The sequence below is a fragment of the Monodelphis domestica genome, chromosome 5, assembly GCF_027887165.1.
Source record: "Monodelphis domestica isolate mMonDom1 chromosome 5, mMonDom1.pri, whole genome shotgun sequence".
Lineage (NCBI taxonomy): Eukaryota > Metazoa > Chordata > Mammalia > Didelphimorphia > Didelphidae > Monodelphis > Monodelphis domestica.
Window position 1 is genome coordinate 30,142,113 of NC_077231.1, and position 27,776 is coordinate 30,169,888.

General features: G+C 39.7%; 1 protein-coding gene across 5 annotated transcripts; it reads left to right on the forward strand.

Moving 5' to 3' along the window:
* Nucleotides 1-12,777: 12,777 nt before the first annotated feature.
* Nucleotides 12,778-27,731, forward strand: GTSF1 (gametocyte specific factor 1). Of its 5 annotated transcripts, none has more exons than XM_056797991.1 (9): nt 12,778-12,932; nt 14,910-15,031; nt 18,867-18,967; nt 20,807-20,933; nt 21,398-21,481; nt 21,949-22,012; nt 24,205-24,299; nt 26,033-26,069; nt 27,599-27,731. In XM_056797991.1, the coding sequence occupies exons 2-8, from the start codon at nt 15,016-15,018 to the stop codon at nt 26,047-26,049; spliced, it is 504 nt and encodes a 167-aa protein (XP_056653969.1). In that variant the 5' UTR covers nt 12,778-12,932; nt 14,910-15,015; the 3' UTR covers nt 26,050-26,069; nt 27,599-27,731. The 5 variants fall into 5 exon arrangements, with proteins under 5 accessions (XP_056653969.1, XP_001380321.2, XP_007506456.1 ...); XM_001380284.5 differs by having other exon boundaries at nt 27,625-27,731; XM_007506394.3 differs by lacking the exon at nt 12,778-12,932 and adding an exon at nt 13,924-14,137 and having other exon boundaries at nt 27,625-27,731.
* The last annotated feature ends 45 nt before the right edge of the window (nt 27,732-27,776 follow it).

Genomic DNA, 27,776 nt, shown 5'->3' on the forward strand with positions numbered 1-27,776 from the left:
GGCAGGGACTTCTGATCGTGGCAGGCCCAGCCTACCTTCAGCCGTCTTTCATCTGCAAGGTCTGTTTGAACCTCCCTGGAGTGAAAGCATATGGTAAGACTAAAAAAGGAGAACACAAAGAGAGTTAAAAACACAAATCTGAATGTGAAAGTGCCAACAAGGAACCAAACACAGGCTGGCATCTATGGATTCCAGACAGCTCTCCCTATCAGATCAAGTCAAAAATTAAACCCTGCACAGCCTGCCAAGTCTGTGACTCCTTAGAAAACCCAAAACAGGATTTCGTGGCTCCCTGGAAACATTCGATCCCACTGAATGCAGAACCTGCCGGGATAATCAGTGGAATCCACTTCCGGGGGTGACCATGAATCATGTTGCCAAGGAAAGTAACCAGCAGGAATCAGATTCAGGTTTCCGGTTATTATTTAGCTGGCTCCAAGAAGGGCTGTTGTATAATTTACTTGACCACTCCCCCCCCCCCTTTAAAATACAGTCAGCTCATCCAGTCAGCACAGCAGGAACCTCAGATAAACCAGGTATTGAACTTTCTGGGTTGGAAAAGGAATGAAAAAAAGAATATAAGAATAGATACTTTAGGAACTGTTATTTTAAAATCTCTGCTGAAAGACAGACCCAATTTTTTTTTCCTCTAAGAGCTGAGACGGTGGGGCTTGTTCACCGGGGCTAAATGGAACTGCTTTATCAGTTGAGGATTCTGTCACCCTGATGAGACATTATTGAATTCAGTCAAGCCTGGCTGCGTTGTTTTCCTTTTTTTTTCCGTAGCTATTCTTTCTTCAGAAATTTCAAACTGCAGGAATCTGAATGAATAGTACTTATGGGTCACAGAGTAACAGTGTCAACAATTTCACAAAGATTACTGCAATTTAAAGCCTGAAAAATCTTCAGCATCTGGGGACAAATCATACAGGCCTATACAGTTGAAGCAGTGATAAAGGAAGTAGCTAAGGGCTTCATGAGGGTTGGATTTAACTGGGTTCCTTTGGGGGGGGGGGGGAACAATTGTTTTAAAATATCTAAAGATCAAAAAAATGGCTGCCAAGAATAGAGTTATATATTTTTAATGGTTTGGGTTAAAGCTACCATGAAGCTTTCAGTTTTAGCAATTATCTTTCAAGTAACATACTAAAAGCCTCTTCTCTGGCAACAGACACCTCTCATGCCCCCTAGTCAGAAAGAAGAACAAGCTTTACAAGCTTAGGACACAGCATTTTCATCAGGCACCCCTTGGGTTTCTGCTATCAAATCCACATTCAGGCCTCCGCTTCAGTCCCTAGAGGTATCCCTCCCACGTCAGTGCCTGAGCTATGATCTCAAAATTAAAGTGGGCTACTATACAGGTAGAGATGGTTATTACGCATTTAACACTCAGAGCTCTCGGGCTCTAGTCCTTTTCACTTAGGGCTAACCTAGACCCTACCTGTTAAGTTGTCTTGGCCAACCACAAGAAACCTCCTGCTTGGCACTTGCTGAGATGTGTTTATACTAGCCTACAGCTCCCCCCATCTTCTTCCCTTCTCATCATACATACTTCTATTCATTTATTTCGTCAATAATCTACGCGGCCAAACATTGAGCTCCCACTCCACGAATCACCTTTCAAGCAAAAGGACACTTTTTGAGTATGTTAAAAAGAGGATTCTTGCTCAGATATGGTTTGGACTAGATACCCTCTAAGTCCCTTTCCAACTATGAAACTGATTTTGTAGCATTTGTAGAACCAGATTTTAAAAATAAAAACCCTGACCTTCCATCTTAGAATCAATTCTGTATATTGGCTCCAAGGCAGAAAAGTGGTCAGGGCTAGCTAGGCTTTGGGGGGTAAGTGAGTTGCCCAGGGTCACACAGCTGGGAAGTGTCTGAGGTCACATTTGAACCCAGGATTTCCCGTCTTTAGGGCTGACTCTCAATCCACTGAGTAACTAGCAGCCCCCCAGATGTATATAATTTTGATTGATAGGTAGAAAAGATTAAGGAGAGCTTCCTAGGTGGAAGAAATGCTGAAGGTGAGTGACTAGTTTGGCTAAAACGGGGATGAAGAGTAACAAAAGCTAAGGTAAGAAAGGTAGGGTTGGGATTTTTTTGTCTCCATTTTTTCTAACCACATCTGATCAGTCACTAGATCAGGTGATTTTTTTTCTCCTTTGAAAATTCTCATCTATGCTTTTTTTTCCCCTTTCTATTCTTGTATATGTCTCATACTCAGGATAGTTTATAAAGGCTTCCAGAGAGAGATTCATAGAATTTTGGAGTTAGAAATAACTTTAGTGATCATCTAGGCCAAACTTATTATTTTTATGGAACTTTAGAATTGGAAGAGACCATAAAGACTATATAGTCCAAATTCTCTCTCCCAAAATTATGCAAGTAAAGGATGGAGAGGCATGGCTAGACAAAAGTTCCTGTGCAAAATAGCTAGGGGTATTTTCCAGAGGACTGCAAGTTCTCTGTGAGTCAACAGTATGACATAAGAGCCCAAAAAAAGATAATGTGACCTAAGTCTACATTAATAGAAGCCCAGTGCCCAAAAGAGATGTCCTTCTGGGTCCTACTGTACTCTGTCCTGGCTAGACCAGCTGGAATAGTATAGTCAGTTCTGGCCATCTGCTTTTAGAAGGACAGTAATAATCTGTCTAAATAAAATTTAGAAGAGGGCAAGCAAGAGGATGAGAGAGCTGGAAATCATGTCAATTAAGTTGAAGGAATTTGGGATATTTAGCCTGGAGAATAAAAGGCTTAAGGGAAGATACTTAATTGTAGTATTTCAATTCAATGTAGTTTAAGAAAAATTGATTATTGCATTAGTGCAAAGCACTATGCTAGGACCTAGAAAATAAACTGTATTGATATACAGTTCCTGATCTCATGGAAGCAGCAACATAATGAAGTAGATAGAATACTTGGCTTGGAATCAGGAAGACTCATCTTTGTGAGTTCAAATCTAGACTCAAACATTTAATACCTGGACAAGTCACTTTACTCTGCTTGCCTCAGTTTCCTCATCTGTTAAATGGACTAGAGAAGGAAATGGCAAAGCGCACTAGTATCTCTGTCCAAAAAAAAAAAACAAAATAGGATCAAGAGAGTCAGATACAACTAAACAATAACAAAAAGGGGGATCAACCTTAAAAGAAATGTAATGAGGATCTGGTGCATAGGCAGATCCCATCATGGAGAACCTAGAAGCTTGTTTCTCTAAGAATCATGATGATATGTGAGGAAAAAGTTTTTTGGAAAGACTGTGGAGCATGTATGGACATTCTGTAATGGGTTTTATTTGAGTAACTAACATGATTGGGAGGACTCTCTTTGATTGGTTGCAGAAGGGCTTCAAGATAACCCATCAATTTTGGCTACTTCCTCCATCTTCCCCTTACTCCCACTGCCCAGGAAAAGACCATGAGGGCTTTCTTGCCCTTTTGAAGCCATCTGGCCCCAAAGAAATAGATTGGGTCCTTGGCTTTTTCCTTTGTTCTTTTTCTATTCTAGGTGAAGAAATGGAACCTCACAACCTAGTGAGTTCATTATGAGGATACTCTGATCAACAAATATCCAGCTTTATAACATTAAACATATTAACAAGCTTCAGAACAAAACTGCTAATGGTGGTCCAGGGAGGAAAGTCACTAGAGGTGGAATTTTCATCCAGCTTTAAGTTAAAGAAGAGGTGAGAATTCTGAAGGCAACAGGAGTGAGAGGAGCTTCTGGCAAGATGGCCTAATGAGTCAAGCCTAAGCCCAGTGCCACTTCAAAGAAGGAAAGAAAAAGAAAAGAAATCTTCACAGGAAAAACCTAGCAGGAAAATTAACAGAATGACTAAATGAGCAAAACGAAAAGAGGCCCCACTATGAAACCATGACTAAAATGAAACTGGGAAGCATGTCTAAAAGGAAAAAGAATTAAACAAACAGTAAACCTCTAGAAGACTGAGTGTACATACCTAAATAACCTTTAGAATGTTTTAGAATAACAACAAGAGAGATAACGGCTGATCTACCACCTAATTTCTTTCTTGTCCTTAATGGAGATTTCAAGGATGTTAAGAACTCTGGGATTCTGAAAGGAAAGCAATTCAAGAGGAATGATGGAAATCTATCAAGAACAAGATTATAGTGATGGAAATATATAAATTATTTCAATGCAGAAGAATGTGGGAGACAGAACAGAGAGAACAATAACTAATTCAGATTTTTTAAAAATAGTTTTTAAAATATGGAAGCTGGAACTGAGAATAAATGTTGAGAGTGCATGAGACAGTGTCAGGAAGGCTAAAAAATCCAGAATAAGGCAAAGCTTACCAAAAAAAAAAAAACATCAAGTGTGAATTTCAAAACTATTCCACCCTAATCAGACCATTCTTTAGAAGATCTGATTTAGCTATTTCCTGATCAATAACAATAGAGATACTTGGAATAACAGAATCAGGTCTTAGAAACCCACATTCTCCACCCTACTCAGTGTAACAAGATTGCATCAAACTCAAGATTTAATTATTTGAGAAAATGGCCTTCAACAGACATGTACAAAAAAAGGACAGACCTCTGGGCAGTCCTAAGTCAAGCTTGAGACATCGATCCTGGAGCTTGAGGTTGGAGGAGCCCCACAGACTGCTTTCCTTCAGATTGGTCACATGAGTGATAAGAACTGACCTCTTTCCCTGCCTTGACTCTCCAATGCCTTAACACTGGCGTTGACTCAGCCTGAGCCAGAGTGGTTCTGAGTTAAACTCCTTTCCTTCTCTCCCTCTTTCCTTCTCTTCCCTCTCTCTCCCTCTAATATTTTCTTCCTCCTGTTGTAATTAAATCACCATAAAAATTTGTCAGCTGACTTAGGTATTTTATTATTTGGGATTTCCCTAGGCAACCATTTAAATTTAGATTTTTTTCAGTCTCAATTATAATTTTAACTGTTACACAAGATAAGCAAAGATTTTGCTGCCAAGGTGGTGGAGGTAGTGTTCTGTTAGGGGCAAGACACGAAGCATATTATGCCATATCACAAGTTAATATGGAAATATGTTTTGCATGACTTCACATTATTATTGATATCATATTACTTGCCTTCCCAACAAGTGAAGGAGGGGTTGGAGGTAAGGGGTGATTTGGAACTCAAAATTTAAAAATGAATGTTAAAATAAAGTATATTAAATTTTTTAAGTGTTTTTTAAAAGACAAGAAGAGAAGAAAAGGTTAATGGAGGGTGAGAAGATAATAGAAGTTGCAGAGAATATAGAACTACTCAACTATTTAATTCTGTTTTTTCTACCAGGGAAAATTAGGTTCTGAGGGAGAAAGAAAGGGAAGGGGGAAAGTCATTAACAAGGTGTAATAGGAATTGGGGAACTGACTGGTATTCTGGAATTTGTAGTTCAAAGGGATAAGAATTCCCTGCCAGCCCTGAGAGAGATTTAGACTAACACAATCTTTAAGCCTGGGACTCAAGCTTGAATCATGCCTGGGAATTGCATGAACTGAGCAGCAGAAGCAAATGGAGAGGAGGTGTCCCCAGTTCTCTCCCTCCCCCACCAGGGAATTAATGAGCTGCGCTCAAGAGAAAAGGTGATGAGGGGTCATGGACAATCTCAGAGAAAAGAGACTGAGAACAGAGCTAGGCTGCAACTAAGAGGGGGAAATGACAATGAGAAATCAGGACTTTACAGGCATTTTAAAGCAATGAACTAGGACTGACTGATGCCAATCATCATCATCGCCTCTTTAAGGACTGAAGGAAGCTCCAAATAGTCTAACTGGTCTATTCCCCATCCTTGTCTGATAATAGGCACTGTTATATACTCATTTCTTGTTTTTTTTTTAAGCTACCCCCTTTGTCCTGATTTTTTGCTTCGTATTAAAAAAATATATGTGGTTGGTCACAAAGATTTTTATTGAATTGCCTATATATTTAATCTTTGCTCCAAAAAGAATGGAGAAAGCCAGGGGCTTTTTGGAAGCATAATAAATTTAAGTGAGGGCACTGAACTAAATCTCTGATGGGTTATGAATTTTCCTAACTTGGGGCTCTGAGGGATTATGATACTATTAACAAACTCCATAAGATGACAAAGAAAAGGGCCACACCGACCTGATGACCATTATATTGCTGCCAATACTTTAAAAGGAGTCAATTGTTGTAAAGAGGATGACTGATTGAATTGCCATGATGTGAGAGGGTAGAGAAACAAGCAGGAGAGGGCAGTGAGCAAAGGGAAGGACCTACCCTGAATTCTCCACGTGGAAGGAGGCAGTGAAGTGCCCGGTGAATCTATCCAGGGCTGGTCCTTCAGTAGGTAAGGCTGGGGAGATTTCAGCTCTAACTCCTTTTCAGAATGGAGAAAGAAATAGAAAGAAGCAAGTATGGGCCAGTCCCACTCTACTTCATGGCATACCTACAGTTCACAAGGGAATTAAAAGTCACAATAGTTAAAAATATGACAATATGTCCTCAGTGAGTTCAATTCTTCAAGCTCAGAGAAATACAATCTCAAAATACTGAAATAATTCATAGTGATTAATGAACCACTGTCATTAATCACTGAAGAAACATGGAAAAAAGTAACAAGGAACTAGAAATGGGAAAATGTCTCTATTTTTAAAAAGTGAATTCTCTAAATTATAAGTAAGCATTATACTCATTTCTCCAAGAATACTAGAAAATTATTAAAATGGAGCAGTTGTGAATGAGAGGGGATATTAACTATGAACTAATACAAGTTCTTTGAGAATAACTCTGGCCAGACTATTATCATTTCCTTTCCAAATATTAAATTAAGACTACTATTGAAATGAGGGCTCTTTGTGTTAGTCTGAGGAGTTTTAAAATGAGATGATCAGTTTCTCCTACTCATTAAAATTCCAACATTTGGTGACCCATTTTGACTCCCCAAATGTGGTTGACAAATAAATATCCACCCTGGAAGGAATGGGGAGAGGAAATGACCCCACTGGAAACTTACATGTCTAAGAGATTAAAGACTATTATTTATAAATAGCTGGAAATTTAAGGCAGTTGTTGCAGTCTTCCAAATCTTTGTCCAGATTGGGGTGGTGGTATGGGAGCTCCTCCAAATAGCTTCCCATCTGGATGGGAAAGTGCCATTTCTAACATGTTAGAGACATGAGGGAGGTTTCTAGGATAGCAATTGGTGGAGATGAAGGTGTACTATATATTACCTGTGCTTTTAAATCTATACTTTGAGATTTCTGAGATGTGAGTATGAGACTTAAGTTATAATTAGGGACCCCTCCTCAGCTGATTTCAAGGGTGAAAGCTGTAAACAATTTAAGATACATAGGTATATAGGATAGTTGCCAATTAATTTGAACACGTTTTTCCCCCAGCCTCAACTTGTTTAGTAATGGACCTGAAATAAGGATCTCAGAAACCACAAATCAAGCACTATTAAATTAATCATGGCATTCATAGTTTAAAATATTCTACAATTGTTAGCACAAAAGTCCTGCTTTGAAGATTCATCATGGCATGACAGTGACCCTAGATTCTCAAAGCCAGAAAAATGTGAGCCCTGGCAGGTTTCACGGTGCTGGAAAGGCTTGGAATACAATCTCAGCAACAAGCAGTGTCTTTTATCTGATTATCAGTTTCATAAAGGGCTTTGGTCAGAACATGATCAATTGTTTGGCCTTCACAAACTATGAAACAAAACATACAAAATGGCCCTCAGGCCTGTGTGGGTCCTTTTCCATTTATGCAATTATAGTACCAATATAGCAGAAAAGGAAATAGAAAGCTTTAACAGTTATGGTTTTTAGACTTTAAAAAAAAAAAGATCTAGGGAGACACCTCCCCTACACCTTCCCCTCCCCCCAAGCAATGGGGGTTAACTGACTTGCCCAGGGTCACACAGCTGGGAAGTGTCTGAGGCCAAATTTGAACCTAGGACCTCCCTCTCTAGGCCTGGCTCTCAATCTACTGAACCACCCAGCTGCCCACCCACACCCACACCCACACACTCCTTTATAGAAAGGTCCACACGTGTATACCATTGCATATTTTTTCAGTCTTTTTTGATGTATTGATTGGTTTTGCTGTTTTTTTTTCTTTAAAAAATATTTTTTGTTATATGAAATGGCTCTGGTAAGGCGAAGAAGGAAAGATGCTGGGAGAATGTAAAATGTAATGTAAAACAAAATAAAAAGAACAGTAAACAATTGGTTTTAAGAATCAGTTTTTTAGATTTTATACACGATGATAACCAATTGCCTGTGACAATATGCATACCTTGAAACTCAATGACTTCAGTTAGAAGGTGGCATAGAAGAGGGGGAAAGATATATTGAAAAACAGGAGGCCATATTAAAAAAAAAATTTAGATCTGAGGTTTATAATCTACCCAGAAATCTCACACTTGTAAATCATAACCTTTAAGAAGGGACAAGTTGTGACTCTAAAAATGGGAAATGGATCCAAAAAAAGGCATTAAGATTATCACCAAGTCTTAGAAAATATTGACACAACAGGGTCAAAAATCTCCAGAAATAACCTGAAAGTCAGTGGACACCCATCTCTTTTCCAAGCAGAGATATGTGGCAAGTAAAGACAATTGTAGTTTAGAATACAATCTAATTTACAAAATTACAAGAGTATGGCAGAATATTATAAGTATTGCTTACCAAAACAGAAAAAGGAGTGTTACTTTCAAAAAAAAAAAGAAAAAACAATGGGTAGGATAACATTCTTTTTTAAAATTTTAAAATATTTTTCCTTGTTTGCATATTTCATTTTCTTTCCCTACCTTCCCCCCTCCTGGATCCAATAAGCATTTTCACTGAGTTATACAAATGTTATCATACCTATTTCTATATTACTCATTTTTGCAATAGAGCAATCTTTTAAAACAAAAACCCTCAAATCATATATCCATATAAACAAGTCATTTGTTTTTCTTCTGTGTTTCTACTGTGACAATTCTTTCTGTGGATAGCATTCTTTCTCCTAAGTCTCTTGGGATTGTCTTGTATTAGCAAAGTCCATTACATTGTATTGTTCCACAAAATTTCACTTTCTGGGTATAATGTTCTCTTGGTTCTGCTCATTTCACTCTGCTCCTGGAGGTTCTTCCAGTTCATATAGAAATAGGATAACATTCTTACAAAAAATGTATTTAACATGAGACCCAACTAAGCTAGATCATCCCAAGAACATTTGTAGCTAAAGTTAGGACAACAAATTCATGAAAAAAAAGAGCAGACTTGCCAGTGTTTCTATAGGAAGCTATTATCACGACCAAAACATGAGAAAGTAAGAATGATTCTTAAGAAGATAAAGTTCAGGGGGCAGCTGGGTGGCTCAGTGGATTGAGAGCCAGGCCCAGAGAAAGGAGGTCCTGGGTTCAAATATGGCCTCAGACACTTCCCAACTGTGTGACCCTGGGGAAGTCACTTAATCCCCATTGCCTAGCCCTTACCACTCTTCTGCCTTGGAGCCAATACACAGTATTGATTCCAGGATGGAAGGTGAAGGGTTTAAAAAAAAAAAAGATGTTCAATTCAACAAACATTAAATGTGCTAATTACTGAGAATGCAAGGAGAAAAATGAAGAAGTCCCTGCCCTCCCAGGGTTTACAATCTAAGAGTAGCTAAGAGAACTATGTACACATGCCAGAAATCTATGCTGGTGATTTCATATATCTAGGGTGATGGGGAGAGGAGAAATAAGAAAGTTCTATTTCTTACCTTCTTGATGGGTGGAGGGAGAGAATTTGGAACTGAAAATAAAAATAAAAATAATTTAAGAAAATAAATGAAATTTGGAAATGTGATTTCTGATGGACTGAAGAACTGATTTTGGAGAGAATTCAAAAAAGAAGAGACACTAACACCAATAATTATTTGAAGATGATTCTATTACAAAAAGGAGACCAAGAGGATATCACAGCATCTCTCAATCTTTATCCCTTTATTATCTATAAAATTTTTATAAGTGATCTATATATATATATATTGAAAACAATAAAAGAACAGACTCAGAGATGCTTTCCTACAGACCACGTCAGTCATATAATTGGTATAGCGAATCCAAGATCTTACTGCATTTACTTTTTTTTAATCTTGCCTATATGCATTTGTCTTGTGTCATTGCCCCTTTGTCATCTTTGTGAGCCAGTGCCTAGCTTGATCCTAAATGTTTGATTGATTGGCAAAGGATCCAGGATACAATGTCTGACCAACAGAACCAGAGAGGAGTAAGAAAAGGCTGAAGAGTGTTGTGCTTCCTGTGAGATTTAAAATGGTTGAGGTCTTAAACTGTAGTGAGTTAAAATGGTGGAAGATATAAATTGTGATAGATATAAGAGAGGGTGAGTAAATTTGACCCCAGAAATATGTTTCACTACAGTGTCTTGGGGTTTTAAATCAAATATAAGGTGGTCGCCAGGGAAATATTCCCAATTATTCAAATGCCCAAGTCAATTGGGTTTTATAGAGATTTTAATTAACAATACAATGAGTAATCAAAGAAAGAGAGAGAGAGAGTAAGAAAGGAATAAGTATGAAGGGCCTCAAGTCAATATGGCCTAGACCTGAGTCTTAAGAGAGAAATCAGTCAGATTTTTAACACTCACCACAAGGTCTGACTAAACAAGGATTCTAGTGACATCAGGCCAACTCCATCTCAGCTGACTTCACCAGAGAGCCTTCCAGCCAGAGACTGTTCCAAAAGCCCTCTCTTAAGAGATTCTTCCCAAGCTGTCCTCATCAGAGATCCTCCAAAAGGCTCTATCCAAAAGGATCCTGCTTTTTCTTATATAGGGGTTTTTCTCCCATGTCACCTCCCCTAAGTCCCTACATCTACCAATCACTGTAGACGTTTTCCAAAGGACTGCCCATCTGAATTCCTGCTAAGTCGACCAATCTCCTCAGTAAATCTGAACCAGTGAAAACACAGCTGAGTCAACTAATCTCATCAAGACAAAACTTGCCTGACCCTTTTAGGTACCTAGCATCTCATTGTATCAATTCTAAAAACAGGCCTGGCTCAAAGAACTCCTTGCCCCACCATAAGCATGGATCCAAGTACTTTCTTTGTTTAGCAAGGAGTTTTCTGCCCTAAAGCAGTCTTAAGTAAGGTTGGAGTAGAGGTCCTCCCATTTCTGATCCTGGCGAGTTCTCACATCAAAATGGGGAATGTTTCTCAGTAGGGAATTTGTTCCAATTAAAAATTCTCCGATGGGAAAATTTTTAACATTCACAAGTCTGAGAGATTTCAAGATTTACATTCCTGAAGCCTACATAGCAAGACCACTCTGCAGAATGTAATTTAAAGCTTTTTTTACATGCAATTCTCCTACAAGACTGTAAATTTTATTAAAAATCTATGACTTTTCTACACTTTATGTCCTCCAGAACTACCACAATGCTCATAGCCACTTATATTATAAGCTTGTTCAGTTGAAATTAATTGAAATTACTGTTTGCATTAAAGCAACAGTGGACTCTTCTAATCGTTAATCCTTTATAATCTGTTCAAAGAAGTCCAAAAGAAAAAAAGCAATGAATTTTAAAACAAAAGCAAAAAAAACAAGTTATGGGGGAAGCAAGGTACCACAGTGCCAGGCCTGGACCTGGGAGGTTAAGAGTTTAAATCTGGCCTCAACTGTGTGGTCCTGGACAAGTCACTTAACACCATTGCCTAGCCTTTACTGCTCTTCAGACTTGTTTTGGAAAGACTCTGGGCTTTTCCCTACTACTAAGCCGCCATCTTGGCTCCACCACCCCCCACCTTCCCTTTTGCTTTGGAAAATATAATTAGTACTGATTCGAAGACAGAAGGTAAAGGTTTAAAAAAAAAACCTCTGTTATCTAGAAATAGAATGAAATGCCCCTAAAGCAATGCTTTTATTCTCTGCTGGTCTTCAAATAAATACTGGGGACAATTTCTTTTTTTCAAACAATGTTAGTTTAGGTTAAACCAGATGACCCCTGGTCTCTACCAACCTGAGGAGTCTGAGATGTAATCATTAAAAACAAAACACAGTAATAACCAAAGCTTTAGGTTTTATTAACATAAGTAAAGGGTATTCAGAATGCAAAACAAAGAAGTTTTCACTCCATTGAACTCAGGTTCTCAAGGCTACACCAAGGTCCCTTCTAATTGGAGGGTTCCGGAGTAACAGACTTGATTTGATCACCACTGAGCTCTTTGAAGCACTCTCCCCTCCAATACTTTCCCTCTGGTCTACACTATCACATATTACCCCTTCTGGCCTCTAGAGCCCCAATCTTCAGGAAATAAAGACTACTCCAAGCTCAAAGCTCAGGCGGGGAGCACTGAAAATTGTCTTTCCTCCTTGCCCTATTCTTCCTCTGATATCCTGCTTTTCTATTCTCTCTTTTCACCTTTTCCTTCTCCACTTTTCCCTTCCCTTCTACTTTTTTCTCTCCTCTCACTAATTTTTCCCCTTTTCTCTTTTCCCTTTGTTCCCTTTGCTTTATCCTTTAACACTTTTCTTTTTTCCATACTTTTTCTTTCTCCTCTCCTTCTCACCTTTCCTTCCGACTAACCTTCTTTTTCCTTCTTTCTTTTTTCCTCCCAAACCCCCTTTCCCGTTCTCTCCTGGCTCCTCCTCACCTCCCAAGACCCCGGAGCCGAGAAAGCGCCATTTTCCCTCCCAAATCATAAGCAGCCCCCTCCTCGCCTCACCAGAACGTTCCAGAACAAAGGACAAGCTAACAATGGTGCCTCTTTCTGGGTTCTCGGGCCAAGAGTGGGGGAGGGGGCCGAGAGCCTCGCTCTAAGCTTCACTGGGAGCCTAGGGAAGGGGGGCGGGGACGGGGAGCCAGCCTGCCACCGGAAGTGGGCTCCGCCCTAACGCCAGAGGCCGGAAGTGGGCGTTGCCTGGGAGCTGAGGTGCGGCTACCACAACTGGGAGCTGGCAGTGCGGCTGGGCTCTGAGGTAGGGTGCGGTCATGCGCCTGGAGCGGGCTCCGCTTTAACCCCCTTTCCCATGGCAAGAACTCCCCTTCCCCGCTCCCGGGGACACTCCTCTCGAGTGGCCCCTGTCCTGCCCAGACCCAGGTCCCTCCTCCAAACCCTGCCTCCATGTGCCTCGTTCTGGAGCGCCTCGCTTCTCTCTCCCGCCCTTTTCCCGCTGGCGCCGCCGCCGTCGACAGCGACGACCGTGGGGGGCGCGCTCAGCCCCTGGGTGCCCGCCTTCGCCCCGGGGCGTCCTCCCGCCGCCTCCCTCTGGCCGCCCGGCCCCCGCTGGGTTCAGCTCTCCCGGGACCTTTCTCTTTTAAAGGGAAGAAACCCCCAAGGGGTCGCTGCCGCCCAGCCCCCCAAACTCGTGCGAGGGAGGTAGGGTGGGAGGCGGAGAAAAAGCGGGGGGCGAGGGCACGGGCACAAAGGTGATAAACCGCGTTGTCAGAGGTGATGGTGTGGGATTGGGAGGTTCCCCCGGACCCCTTTTACAACTTTTCGCACCTTTAACCCCAAAGTCCAGCCAAACCGTGGTCGACCCCCGAGGGAACTGGTTTGGCTTTTTTCTCCCCTAACCCTGTGTTCTCTTCTGTCAAAAACCGGACTACTCGCACCTAGGAGCCCCCAGGCGCCTTTGTGGCTTTTTCGATTCTGTTCCCCACCCCCCACTTTTAAAAAACAACAACTTGGAGGACCTCTCCGGCCAGAGCCAGCCTCTTAATTGAGTTTGTTTCAAAGCTAGAATGGTATCGAGAAGCCCCACAGGAATCTCCCCTGCCCCCCCCCCCCCCCGGACTGATCAGAATTTCCGGGGGGAGGGGGAGCCTCCTCCCTGAGTGAGTGTAATTAACCAATCAGCTCTAGAACGGTTACGCTCCGAGGGTTCCAGCGGGCCATTTGTGTTTTCCAACAGGGCGTTCCAGGACTGTTATGTCACAGAACGGGGGGAGGGTTACCCGGGGTGGGGGGAGACAGTTCCCTAGAGAAGAGGAGCTGTTAATCCAAGCCAGCACTTGGGCAGGGGTGCTGCTGTATGACTTAGAAGTAGTTTTTGTTTCTCTCTCTCTCCCCCCCAACCCCTCAACGATAAGCATATTTCATCACAATACCCACTAATGAGACATCTCCTCAGATGGAAGAGGACTCAGACACCAGTCATACTTCATTTTCTGCCCCTTTGAGGTATCTGTTACAAATCGTCTCACATCTGGTGATATCATCTAGGAAATGGACAGCCCTCTCGAGTCGTCTTACCCAGAAGTATTCCTGTTGAGCAAAAAAAGAGAATGATTGTTACCTGGAGGAACTTAAATATCACCACCGTTAAGCTCTGCATGAGGTGGGGGGTGAGGGTGGCTGGGAGAAGCTCCTGTAGAGTGTGGGTGAAAGAGCAGGTCGCTGAAATCATTCAGTGACTGATTTTGCCCCTTCAGTGTTCAAGGAAGACGGCTCTGGATGAATTCAGGGGGCTGACTGAGAATCTACTGCCTGGAACTGGTGTCTTGTAGTTTCCAATCAAAAAAGGAGCACATTTCTTTCCTTCTTCCTACCCCCTTTTTAAGAAGTTGAGCAGGGACTTTAAAAACATGTTTATTCCTGTGTTTTTATAATCAGGTGTTTAAATAACATGGTACTCTTCTGTTTTTGTTTTTATTACCTTTAAGCAGCATTTCAAAACTCAAGATGGTAAAGAGGGACAGGTAGTTGTCATAACAGTAAAATAAGCCTGCCAGTTTATCACCTGAATACAATTTGAATTGGTTGTCATCTTCCATTTTCCTTAACTGTTGGAGGGCCTGAAAATCTGCTTATTGCAGTGAATGTGAACCTGGCTGAGTTATATAAGTTCTTTGTTTAAAAAACAAGCCGAAAAGGGTTGCACATATTCAAGGGATTTGATGAGGGGTTTTTGTTCTTTTGCTTGTGCCCAAGTTAAATCTGATTTTAATTTCAGTTGACTCCGTTTCTTTGAGTTGGAGCCTTTTGGTGGATGCCATTTCTGGTTCCCTGAATCACAGCTTTGAGAGAGCACTTGGGTCTGCCTCCTTTTCACTGCAGACATGGAAGACAATTATGGTATGTCCTTACTGATAAATAGATCTCTGCTTGCTCTTAGAAAAGAAAGACCTTGTAATTCTTTCTGACTGACCAAGACTTCTAGCTTGCTGTAAGTGCTGAAAAGGATAGCAAAGAAGTTCCTTCTAGGTGCTTGGGGCAGGTTGGCAATTCACAGGGGGAAGCCTGGTAAAATTACTACTGCCATAATGATATTTAGAAGTACTCACATTTGAAATAAAGGCATTTTAAATTTTGTCCAAAAGGGATATTTGAAGTCAAAAGAAATAGAAAAATCAGGAGACGTGGTTTAGTTCTCCACTAATTCAGGGTTCTAGTCACTTAACCTTTCTGGAATTCAGTTTTCCCAACTGGACCATAGGTAAAATAATCACTGAGCCCTTCTATTTACAAAGCTTATAAGAGTATAAGGTAACTGAGGCTAAAGTTCAATGAAGCCATAAGACTATAGAATTCTTGGATAGAATCTTATAATTCAACAGACTTGGGGCCGTCAGGGAACCAAAGGGAATCTGGTATCTAGAATGAAAGCATTTTAGAACTTGAAAGAGCCGTAAAGATGGCTAGTTCAAGAAGTGTCCAACTCACAGCTTAAAATGGTAATTGGGAAATGTTTAGCAAAACAAAAATACAATCCAGCATAGATGATGTTAATTTCTGGTTTTCTAAATCCAGTTGGCAGTTAACCATTTCTGTTGGAATTTGACACTACTGACCTAGATTTGCTCAGAGTCACACTGGCAAAGTTGACAGAGCTAGTTTTAACTTTTGTTTAAATAAACATCGTACCTTATCTTAATGTCATCCAAGATAGAGAAATGTATTGTACATACTTAGAATCCCCATCTAACTGGAAAATTGTTCTTAAGGAGTGAAAGTCATATCTCTAAAATAAGGAACAGTGATGTTAAGTTGATAATTAATAGATTAAAAAGTCTAAAATGAGGTAGAAATTGCTCTTATTGACTATGTAGAATTGTTACCCTTGGGACTCCTTCAGTGGATCCATAAGCAACTTTTAAGAAACTTATTTACATTTCAAAAATTCCTGCAGATTCATTGCCACCTGGATTTTTTGGTTTGTTTGTTTTAAACAACCTTTCCCATGTAACTCTTCTAGACAGTGTCTGTTACTTTATCCTACTACTGGTTATTTTCTGATGTAAAGATGCCTCTTCACAGGATGTATATTTTTCAAATGTTCAGTCAGTAAGCACTTATTAAACAGTGATAAAGGCACTGCCCTAAGTTGTGGGACACAAAGGCAAAAAAGAAAGGTCTGGCCTTTGGGGAGTGTGCACTCCATTGGAAGAGATAATATTGTACATATATCAGTATGTACAAAATACTTAAATATGAGGTAATTGGGTAGGAAGCACTAGCAACAAAAGAGATCGGGAAAGGTTTCACAGAGGTGGTGATATTTTAGCTAAGTTTTGAAGGAAATTAGGGATTCTTTTTTTTTTTTTAACCCTTGCCTTCCATCTTGGAATCAATACTTTGTGTTGGTTCCAAGGCAGAAGAGTGGTAAGGACCAGGCAATGGGAGTTAAGTGACTTGCCCAGGGTCACACAGCTAGGAAATGTCTGAAGCTTAGGGATTCTTTCTGATAGGCATAAGTCAGAATTGTTGCAGACATAGAGGACACAGCCTATACAAAGGCCTAGAAATGAGAAGATAAGAATATTGGGAGCAATAGATATTTTACCAGAGTGACAAAGAATTAAATCTCTTAATCTCAAATAGGAGTATCTTTGGGACTGCCATGACTAATAATGCATTTGTCTTTGAAGTCTCCTTCATGTTCCATTTCTTCACCATTCACTTTGGCATATTGCCCAAGTCTGAGAAACATCAAAGTGAGTGCCTCTGAGCAAAGTTTTACAATGGAGGTTACCCTGCTAAGATATCCCTATTTAGTCCTTCGCCCAAAAGGCCATGAAGAGCAGATTGGAGATTACATAAGTTAACAGAAGCAAAACATAATAGCAGAAAACTGTCATTCTGTCAGCTCTGACGTATGCAGCTGTATGGGCATGAATCATAAGATGACATCCATTCTGTGGGCTAGTGACATGGTCTAACATTTACTAGTTATGGAACAGAGCAAATGAGGGGAAACTAATCAGAATTTACATCTGTAAACTCTCCCTTGATGTCCTGGAACATTAGACTCAGAGACTGCCGATCAAGAAAAGGTTGGTAGGCATAATAAGCCTCTGTCCTCTAAGACTTCCACTCCTCTCTGCTCTCTCTGTCCTTCAAGTCTCCTCTCTGGCTCATTTGCATCATGATCATGGTTAGCAATTTATTCCATGTTTACCACTCTTCCAGTGAAACTGTCGGCTTCAATTCTCTACTGACTCCTGATTTCCATAGCTGTCCCCTGGCTTATAAACTTCATTGTGAATGGTTTATCTTTTTTCACTGTTATCAAACCTTCAGTGGCAGTAAGGGCATGTTGTTAGGTTATTATAATCCATGAAGAATAAATTTAACCTTTTCACTTCTCCCCTTTCCACATTTGGGACAAATCCTGGATGTCTTCACAGAATTTGAAGGTTGAGAGACCTCAGAATTCATCAAATCAAATTCATTCCTTTCAGAGTCATACCTAATAATTGGCCCAGCCTCTTCTTAAAGATCTTTCAAAGAGGGGAACCCACTAATCCTCAAAACCACCTATTCTACTTTGGATCAGCTGTGTAATTGTTAGGAAATTTCTTCTGACTAATCCTTAAATTTGCCTCTTGTCAACCTCTACTGATCTCTCCTATTCTTTGGGTGCCAAACAGGTCCAATCCCTCCCCATATGATGTCTCTTTAAGGTAATTGAAGACCACTATCACATGTCTCCTTGAGTATTCTCTGCTCCAGGTTAAAATTTTCCTTGGTATTCTTTCGTGGGCATCTTATGATATACTGGGGGTTGTTTTTACATTCTAAACCAGACTTAAAGGTCTCTGGAAAAAAATGTGTGTGTGTGTGTACACACTTGTAGTAACTGACCACATCACTTAGAGCCTGAGGAAGTTAAAATCTTGTACCTCTGTCACTGATCTTTTATAAGACTGATTTCAACTAGATTCTTTGGATTTAGAGAAATTAATACAGTCCCCTCTGTGTTAGGTCAGATAAAGTAATTATTCTAAAACATGAACAATGAAGATGCCTTTCTGATTTAGTTTCTGCTTTCATTTGAGTAATAACTAGATTGTATATTTACTAAATTCTTTTAAATGCCTTGAGAGCAGGGAACAAGTTGTACTCTGTACAGTACCTTCCACATAATAAATTGTGCGCTTAATAAATGGTTTTTGGGTGAACAAACAAGTAGCTAAGATTAGGAGCTCTTCTTGAGAACCTATAGAAGAAGCAGATCCAAAGGAACATTCTCATATTGTTTGTTAAACATATATAAGATACCTGCCTAGACTAAGTACTATAGGACTGAACCCTGCATTCCTTTTTCTCAAAAAGAAAAGGTTTCATTTAACCATTTGCTTTTATAGCCTACAAGTAAACCACTAACATCTGCAGTTATGCATAAAATCAAAGAGGAATGAACAATTCAGGGTGTATGTATGGTTCTGCTAGGCTCATTAAGATTCTCTGACATCTTTTTGTCTGCATTGAGCTGTGATTCCATTTTAAAAGATAGTCACTTTTTTAGATACCTTGGTTGTTTTTTTTAGATTGTCTTATAAACTGAAAAATAGAAAATGTTTGCAATGATTAAACCTTGCTGATCCCTTGAAAATCCAGCCTGCTTCATGAATTGCAGTTTTCCATGTGCCATTTTCCTTTGTATTCATTGTGTTTTTCTCTTTTGCAGTTGATTCTTTGGATCCAGAGAAGCTGATACAATGCCCATATGATAAAAACCATCAGATCAGGGCCTGCAGGTTCCCTTATCATCTGATCAAATGCAGAAAGGTAGGGTATTGTTTCCATCACTTGACCTTTAGTGTTGTCCTAACTTATCCCTTTTTAAAAAGTAAAAATCAGATCATTTAGTGCACAATTTTTAGTGGACTGCCTGATTATTGCTTGATAAATCTTTCTCTAAATTGTCACAACATTTATAGGAGGGACTTTCTTTTCCTCTAGGTATATCAGATTATTTTTGATTGTTTGGAGATGTCAGGAACAACTCTAGAAAAGTGATGCTTTTCACCTTTATTGATAGAAGATAGAAAACACAAATCTTTGCAAGCAATAGGAAAAAACCCTCCTCCTTTATGAATTTAATCTATTCATAGTTTTGGAATGTAAGGGTCAAGCACTATTAGAAGTTTTTTGTATTTTTTAGTTAAAGATTTATAACTTTATTTAAATTTGGCTATCTGACTAAAATTTAATTTCTAGTTCAGTCTCAGGAAAAGATTATTCTCCAAAAATCACTGCTTCATGAAACTTGAGCAGTAAGCATCTTTAGAAAATACCTTGCCAAGCTTTCTTTCTTGAATTAGAGTAGCTAGGGTTAACCTCATTGGTGGTATATTACTAAAGACACTGTCATTGTTGTTGAAATTCAAACACCTGAGACAAGAAAGTTCTACCAGGTGTAATGCTGTGGAAGTGTTTATGTTCATTCGACTTACTCAGCAATAAATTTAATATTAATCACCAACTGGAAGGCAAGGGCCCAGTTTCTCAAGTTCATAATGGATTCTTAATAAAGAAGTGGTTGATTAAATCCTCTTCCCCTCTAGAGACTACTCTTGAGCAAAATCCTTGACCTGTTCTGTGACCATCAGCTCTTGAGGCTACTTGAGTCTACAGGTGGCAGCGGTCTAGACCCTTTTCCTTCCCTTGGCCCTTGGACACTTCTGATGGTGGGGAAGTAATAGATGGTTCCTGGAAGTCACAGCTATGCCTTCCTTTCCACTGGAAGGAAGCAACTCTAGCTCTTCCACCCACCCAGATTGGTGTCCCCATGTGTCTTTGTTCCCTTCTTCTCACAACTCCTCCTTTGTGCTTTTCCCTTCCTATTTCTTGCCATCTCAAGCCTGTGTTAGCAGCCAAACTGAATTTCTTTTGTTCCTCATTTGTCTTTGTTTTGATGCTAGGATTTGGGTAGAATGACATCACTGACACTGTATTTCAAGAACTGGTCACCAGTTCTCTTTTCATAACTCTTCCTAAGGTTGCAGTAAAGGTCAGATTGTTCAGACCCTTATCCCAGGACTCATGTCTTGAGATGTGCTTTATTGTGTTAAACCTGAACAGCCCTCTGCTGCAGCTACTTGAGCTCCTTCCCAGCTGCTTCTCCAGCCTTCCAGTATCTACTTTAGTGAAGGCTCTGCTGCAGCCTAGGCTATGCATGTTTTTGACTATGGCCATTGATCCTAAAGATCAGCAATCTGATGTTCAGAGATTTGTATTCAATTTCAGGTTGAATCCTCCTCTCCTGGAAAAAGTGACCTTGAAATTTAAACATGGGGATTGAGAATCCTATTCAAATAGTCAGTTCTGTGTTGACTTGTCTTTGTTGATAAAAGCCACTTCAACCCTCCTCAGAGTCCTGAAGCTCTATCTACAATGAATATAATTATACTTAAATTGTGGGGAGTTTGTGAGGATTAATTAGGTAAAATCCAAAACATCTATGAATTGTAAGTAATCACTGTTTTGATTTTCTGCTAAGGATTTTTACCCTAGTTAAGCCACCGACTCAGAAAAAAATTTATAAAGCATTTGTAGAATAAAGCTAAGCCAAGCCCTCATCAGAGGGCTAAGGAACAACAGACTTCTTGATTTTTGCCTCTATAGAACCACCCTGATGTTGCAAACAAATTGGCTACGTGTCCCTTCAACGCTCGTCACCAAGTTCCCCGGGCTGAAATCAGCCACCACATCTCCAGCTGCGATGACAAAAGCTGCATTGAACAGGATGTTGGTAAGGATCAGCAGCTTAAGGTGCTTTGATATTGGGACCTGGCACCTGGAAAATTGATATACCACATGATTAGTTTGATTTTTTTTTTGGTCTTTCCATTCCAAAAGGTCATTACTTTTCTGTTTATGAGATTTTATCTCCTAGCAAGGATAGCCTGTCATGCTGTATTTGTCAGGCCCCTTTCTCTTCTGAACAACCTATTTTTACTAACAATTTATCTTAAAAATAAAAATCTCATATTATTGCCATTAATATTATGTTTGACTTTCTGTGTTCTGGTTCTCTCCTTGGCCACCACCCCCCAATCCCCATGGGGTACCATGAGAGAAGAGATAAGGTCCCTTTGTTTAGATTTGTCTGTCTTTCAAAAACAAAGAAGCATTTGGCTGCCCTGCCTACTAACCCCTTGAAGCAATATAACTTGGCAGTGCCCCGTGCTCATGTAGGAATCTATTGTTTTGCAGTCAGCCAGTCCAGGAACTACAGATGCGAGGCTCTGACTGTGAACACATGGCAATGCCCTCCTTGTGATGAAGACTGGGATAAAGGTTAGGTACCATTACTTTTTTCTCTTTACATAGCTTCTCCATAGTCAAACTGATAAGCACAGAATGAAGATTTCCCTCTTTTAAGGACATGCCATATTGTTTAAGATGCCTGATAATTTTTATTGGGCCCTAGAATGAGTGCTGTTGTATTGCGTGGTAAACACGTGGAACAGCCCATCTCTTGGTGGAAAAAAAACCCTTCCTCACATCTGTTTTTTCCATAAATTGTGTTGCACCATCTGTGTTTAGTTGTTAATAGACACATTTATTATTATTTATGCTATGTGCGTTTATATCTTTCAATTAAATTCCTGCTACACTGTCACTTAGTCAGAACACTTGATCAATTTTTACTCCCTTCTTTAAACTCAGGCGCTTGATTCCCCATTTCACAGCTTCTGCCTGCTGGCTCACACTGGTGCCTTCCTAAATAAGTGTCACAAGCTGTGTTTTGCTTCCCTTGGCAGATTTGTGGGAGCAGTCCAGCACTACCTTCGTCTGGGGCACTGCTAACTGCAGTGGCAATAACAGGTAAGGAAACTGGTGACTTCTTATGCGCCTCCTTCACACTGAATATTTGGTTAAGTCGCCCCCTGGTTGTCTGGCTGTCTCTGTAATGGCCTTGATGGCTCCATACTCTATAAAGTGCAATCTGACCTGTTCTTGGGGGGGGGGGGGGGGGTCAGGACATTATGTAACATTGGTAAACCACACAGTTTTACTACTTGGTTTTTCCTGATATATTTTATAAATAGTCTTTTTAAATCCCCAGTTTTCCAGATTTGATAGTTATTTTTTCCTTTGGGTTGACAAATAAAGATTAAAGTTTTTTTCTAAAGTATTGGACTTTCCGGGTTGGGAGATGTTAAAAATTCCTAAAGGGAAGAGATCTGTCTCTTCACTAGTTTTATTTCTAACTTAAAAGTAATAAGATGCATTTCACTCTATTCTTGAAATACTTTATCAAGGCTAGAAACTTAAGTAGCAAACCCAAGGGAGAATTTGGGAATGGAAAATGAGTGGCTAGTATCCTCCGGGAAAATTTCCCATTTGTGCTTTTCTCTTTTTCCAAACGAACTGTTGAGACTTCTGATTCCTAGCCTCCAAAGTCAATAGTAACTATGCTGTGTGTCCACTGTTTTGTAAGTTCATGGAAGTAAAAATCATGTAGATTTAAATAATAAATTCCATTAGAACAGCTTTTATCCTATTTTATAGTTTTATGAGGCTCACTACCTTGGACTTAGACATCTTGACCTTTTTCTTTGTCTTTTATGGTCAGTCAGTGAGTGATTTGATGGGCCCATCATGAATTTGAACAGTAGATGGCATCCCTGTTTATCTCAATTTCAGTTAACATATTGGACAGTGAAAATGGCTAGAGTTGCCTGAATGCTGGTACAGAACATTGAGCCATTCAGAGGAGGGGTAATCATTCTGGAATCAATCAGGAAGACCTGTTTCGATAGAAATGTTTTTACATTTCAGTTCTGTGTGGGTTGTTTTCTGATTGGCCCTGTATGTTCTCTTATCTGAGATATTGAAAGTTAATCCTCACATGACCCCAATTTACCAGGACAGTGTAAACCTTAAAATCTCTTAGACTTGTGAATGTTAAAAATTTCCCCATCAGGGAATTCTTAATTGGAACAAATTCCCTACTGAGAAACATTCCCCATTTTGATGTGAGAACTCACCAGGATCAGAAATGGGAGGACCTCTACTCCAACCTTACTTAAGACTGCTTTAGGGCAGAAAACTCCTTGCTAAACAAAGAAAGTACTTGGATCCATGCTTATGGTGGGGCAAGGAGTTCTTTGAGCCAGGCCTGTTTTTAGAATTGATACAATGAGATGCTAGGTACCTAAAAGGGTCAGGCAAGTTTTCTCTTGATGAGATTAGTTGACTCAGCTGTGTTTTCACTGGTTCAGACTTACTGAGGAGATTGGTCGACTTAGCAGGAATTCAGATGGGCAGTCCTTTGGAAAGTGTCTACAGTGATTGGTAGATGTAGGGACTTAGGGGAGGTGACATGGGAGAAAAACCCCTATATAAGAAAAAGCAGAATCTCTTGAAGATATTCCTTTTGGAGAAATCCTTTTAGAGGATCTCTGATGAGGATCACTTGGGGAAAATCTCTTGATTCTTGATTGGCTCTGGAGAAGGGAAGCTCTTGGAGGACAATCTCTAAGGAGGTCTCCCTGGAGCTCCTCTAAGGGGACTCTGTCCCTCTGGAGGCTCTGGAGAGAGGCCCTTTGGAACAGTCTCTGGCTGGAAGGCTCTCTGATGAAGTCAGCTGAGATGGAGTTGGCCTGGTGTTACTAGAATCCTTGTTTAGTCAGACCTTGTGGAGAGTGTTAAAAAACTGACTGATTTCTCTCTTAAGACTCAGGTCTAGGCCATATTGGCTTGAGGCCCTTCATACTTATTCCTTTCTTACTCTCTCTCTCTCTTTCTTTGATTACTCATTGTATTGTTAATTAAAATCTCTATAAAACCCAATTGACTTGGGTATTTGAATAATTGGGAATATTTCCCTGGCGACCACCTTATATTTGATTTAAAACCCAAGACACTGTAGTGAAACATATTTCTGGGGTCAAATTTACTCACCCTCTCTTATATCTATCACAATTTATATCTTCCACTATTTTAACCACTACAGTTTAAGACCTCAACCATTTTAAATCTCACAACAGTTAAACTCCTTTTTCTTTTTGCAGCCCTGCAAACAACGTAGTTGTGGAACATAAGAGTAACCTGGCTTCAGGCATGCGGGTTCCCAAGTCTCTGCCATATGTATTACCATGGAAAAGCAGTAAGTAGGATATTGAACTGAACTGAAAGTGTCATTTTCCCCATGGTGTGGGTAGTTATCCTTGATTATTCTGGGGCCTGGTTCTGCTGTTTGTTACGTACACCCTTCTCTGAACTCCATACCATTAGAGGGACCCTTAGACAACCCATTCATTTTATGCCTGTCTACCCAGACACATTCTGAGGTAAAGAACCCAGTTCTCAAATCCATAACTAAAAAAGACTGTGGAGAACCTTCCAGAGAAAGCACAGTAGGACCAGAGATGACAAAAGAAGAAAGCTATAGCTAAAATTGATGCTTACTAAAATCATTCAGTTAATGTAATAAAGTTCTCCATCTGCAGAACACGGACGACCAGCTAGACTGTATCTCAAAAGAGAGCAAAAGTCTAGGAAATAGGTTTAAGCTACATCATGAAGCCTGGTGGACCAGATGTAATAGAAATGTTTCTGATACTGAAGTGGGAAAATAAGGCAGTTTTGAAAAGTCAGTTTTCTGAAATGCTCTGTTTGTCCAGAAAGCACTTATTAAGAAATTAGGATGGGCATTGGCCCTGATGAGGATACAGAGTTGGACATGTCTGTCCTCAAGGAGTTTACAGTGTAGTAGGATGGAGAGAAGTACAAAAATAACTGATACTAGTAGAGTATAATAGGTAATAGTTAATAAGAGTTTAGATATAAGATTATATAAGATAGATATACATGTCTAAATTTAGATGTAAGATAAAATATAAGAGTTTAGAGGAGGGAATTTAGGCTAGGGGAAATAAAAGATTTCATAGAAAAACCGGCCCTTAAAGGATAGAGATTGGATTTCAGCAGATTAAGATGAGAGGTGGAATGTGGGAGAGGTCCAGGCATAGAGAATGGTTTGTGCAAAAGCTTGGAAAAGGATGGAACCTGTTCAGAAACTCTGTGTCACCTTGGCTAGTGTAACAAGAAAGCTGAAGTGGAGGAGTAGTGTAGTGGGGAATAGGACTAGAAAGATTGAAAACAGAGTGCGTATGAAAAGATCTTGAATTCCAGACTTGAAAAAGTTTAGACTTAATTTACCATAAGGAGTAGCAAATCACTGAAGGTTGATCAGGGGAGTGACATGACCAGATGTCCAATGCCTTCATTTTATAGATGAAAAAATTGAGAGCCAGAGAAATCAATTTGGTACAAAACATAAGAGATTGCAAATAGAATTAGGATTAAAACTAGATCTTCTAATTCTTAAACCACATTTTTTCCTACTTCATCCTATTAGTGTTAAAATATATATATATATATATCCTTGCCCCCCCCCCCCAGCCTTTTAAATTTCTTAATCCCAGAACTGTGGCTAATATATCAAATACCCAGGAAACCATTAACCACCAATTTCTAATTTAATGCTTACACTATAGCATAACTTCTGAATTCAAATGCCCTTGGTATCAATTTACTTTGCTAGTGTCAGAACTAATTTTGAAGTGTTTAGCTATGTCTTAAATTTTCTTTTGGTGAGAGGCCTATGGTCATTGAGCATGAGATTTACCAAATTAATTGCCTAGAGACTTGAATTTTGAGAGTGGTTTTTTTTTCCCCTTTTGGTTATAATATTTTGTCACTGACTTGCAAACTCTTTTAAAATGTGGTTAGAATTCTTATATCACAGTAGAGGTCCATGTTTAGTTAGGAATAGGAGATAGAGAGTATGTTTCTGTTAACTTGATGTATTTATTTTGAAATATTTCTACTCCATAGATGGAAATGCACAGTAACCGAAAATCTATCTCATCAAGTAAGTGTTTCCATTTTATTTCACGATCTCTTCAGATGGTAACAGGATTTAACTGGACATAAAGCAATTTCAGTACAATTTTCTCTCAGATGATAGTACCCAATTAAAGCTTTGTGTGTGTGTGTGTGTGTGTGTGTGTGTGTGTTGTTAAGTATATAGCCTCAGTTACAGCTTTACACGCTAATGAATAGGCATTTGCTGGTTAAATTGGAATTCTGTTAACATGCCAAGTTGTTTTCCTTAACATCAGTACACATTGCCCACTTTTTCATTTTTATCAAAGTTGCATTTTAGACATCATGCCTCTAATGGACTGAGATTAATCAGACAGCTGTGCTTCATCACCCTACAATTCTTTACCAGTGCAATACAGTTTAGCACTCATCAAAAAAATCATACGTTTTTTAGATGAACACTTAGTTGTTATTTGTCCCCAGAGGCCTTGTATTGTTGCTGTTGTCTGATCATTTGATATGGCAGGACCTTATAACTCCTTGGAGAGATTAAAAATCTTTGCCTTTTCATAAACGAAGATGACCCCACAGCAAAACCTATTTGAATCTTTCAGACTTAACCTTGAGGTTTATTTTGCCCAGCCAACACTATTCCAGGGAAATAAAGGAGTGGCTTAATTCTAGGTCTTTATTAAACTTTTTGGATGATGGTGGATCCAGGACATAATCATTATCTCATGCCAAAGGTCATTAGCTTTTTAATTCTTGTATTTCAGAATATATGTATAAGATGTTTAAAGCTAAGACCCCTTAACTTTTAAGAACTGATGCTTCTCAGTTTGTTGCTGTTCAACACCACATTATCCAGTATTTATGGAATCAAGAAAGTGGAAAGGCTCTTAGCTCCCAAAGGAGAGGCTATACAAAAGCCTGGGGAGTGTCAGGAAAGCACAAATTGAGGAGTCCAAATGAATCGTCTCCTTGAGCTCTGAACTCTGACATATTTCACAGGATATGTGGTGGCCATGTGCATGGCAACTTGCTGGTCAAGTGTGGCTCTTCTAAGGAAAGAACCTAGGAAAAGCTGCCTCCCTTAGTACCTAAAGACTAATGCTTCTCTTCTTTGGAAATTCATTCTTCATATATCTTCAACTGAAAAATCACTGCTCTGTATTACTCTTAAGATATAAAATGAGGGGGAAAGAGATAAAAGGAAAGAAGTAGTTTTCTAGGGAAAGGATCCTTATGAAAAGCTGCCTCAGATCCTGTAACAATCTATAATGAGTGGATTCAAGTTAATCAGGAAAAAAATTTTTGCCTCCAAAAATTTAAGTGGTTTCTTCTCCCAAGCACATCAGAGAGCTGAGGGGAAGTATATGCTGTTATGTAGAAGGGTGTTCTTGGACTTTTATGTGCCTGGCACCATCCTGGAGAGTACCTCTCTCCTGGAAAGGGTTATGGGTCAGAGTAGCCAGGTGGGCTGCCACCTTAGGCCAATAGGAGGAGGTCTTCATTTTACTGTGGCATCATAGCCCTTTGTCAAATGATACTGGTAATGTTTTCATTAGTAAGTAGACTCTTCTTTTTCTGTTTAATTGCAGATGACAGACCCAAGAAGACACTTTTGCCTCCTGCTACTTAATACCAGTGGGTTCTTCATTTCTCTTCCTAATCTTATTTTGGAAAGATAAACTGTCTGTGGCTCTGATTGACCAGTCCCCTTTTTTTCTCCCCTCCACCCCTTTCTGTTTTC

What these genes read in the sequence shown, in the direction of transcription:
- GTSF1 (XM_056797991.1), top strand. An exon ending in TGATGAAGACTGGGATAAAG is followed by an intron (nt 21,482 to 21,948) that starts GTTAGGTACCAT and finishes TTCCCTTGGCAG; the next exon opens with ATTTGTGGGAGCAGTCCAGC. An exon ending in AACTGCAGTGGCAATAACAG is followed by an intron (nt 22,013 to 24,204) that starts GTAAGGAAACTG and finishes TTCTTTTTGCAG; the next exon opens with CCCTGCAAACAACGTAGTTG.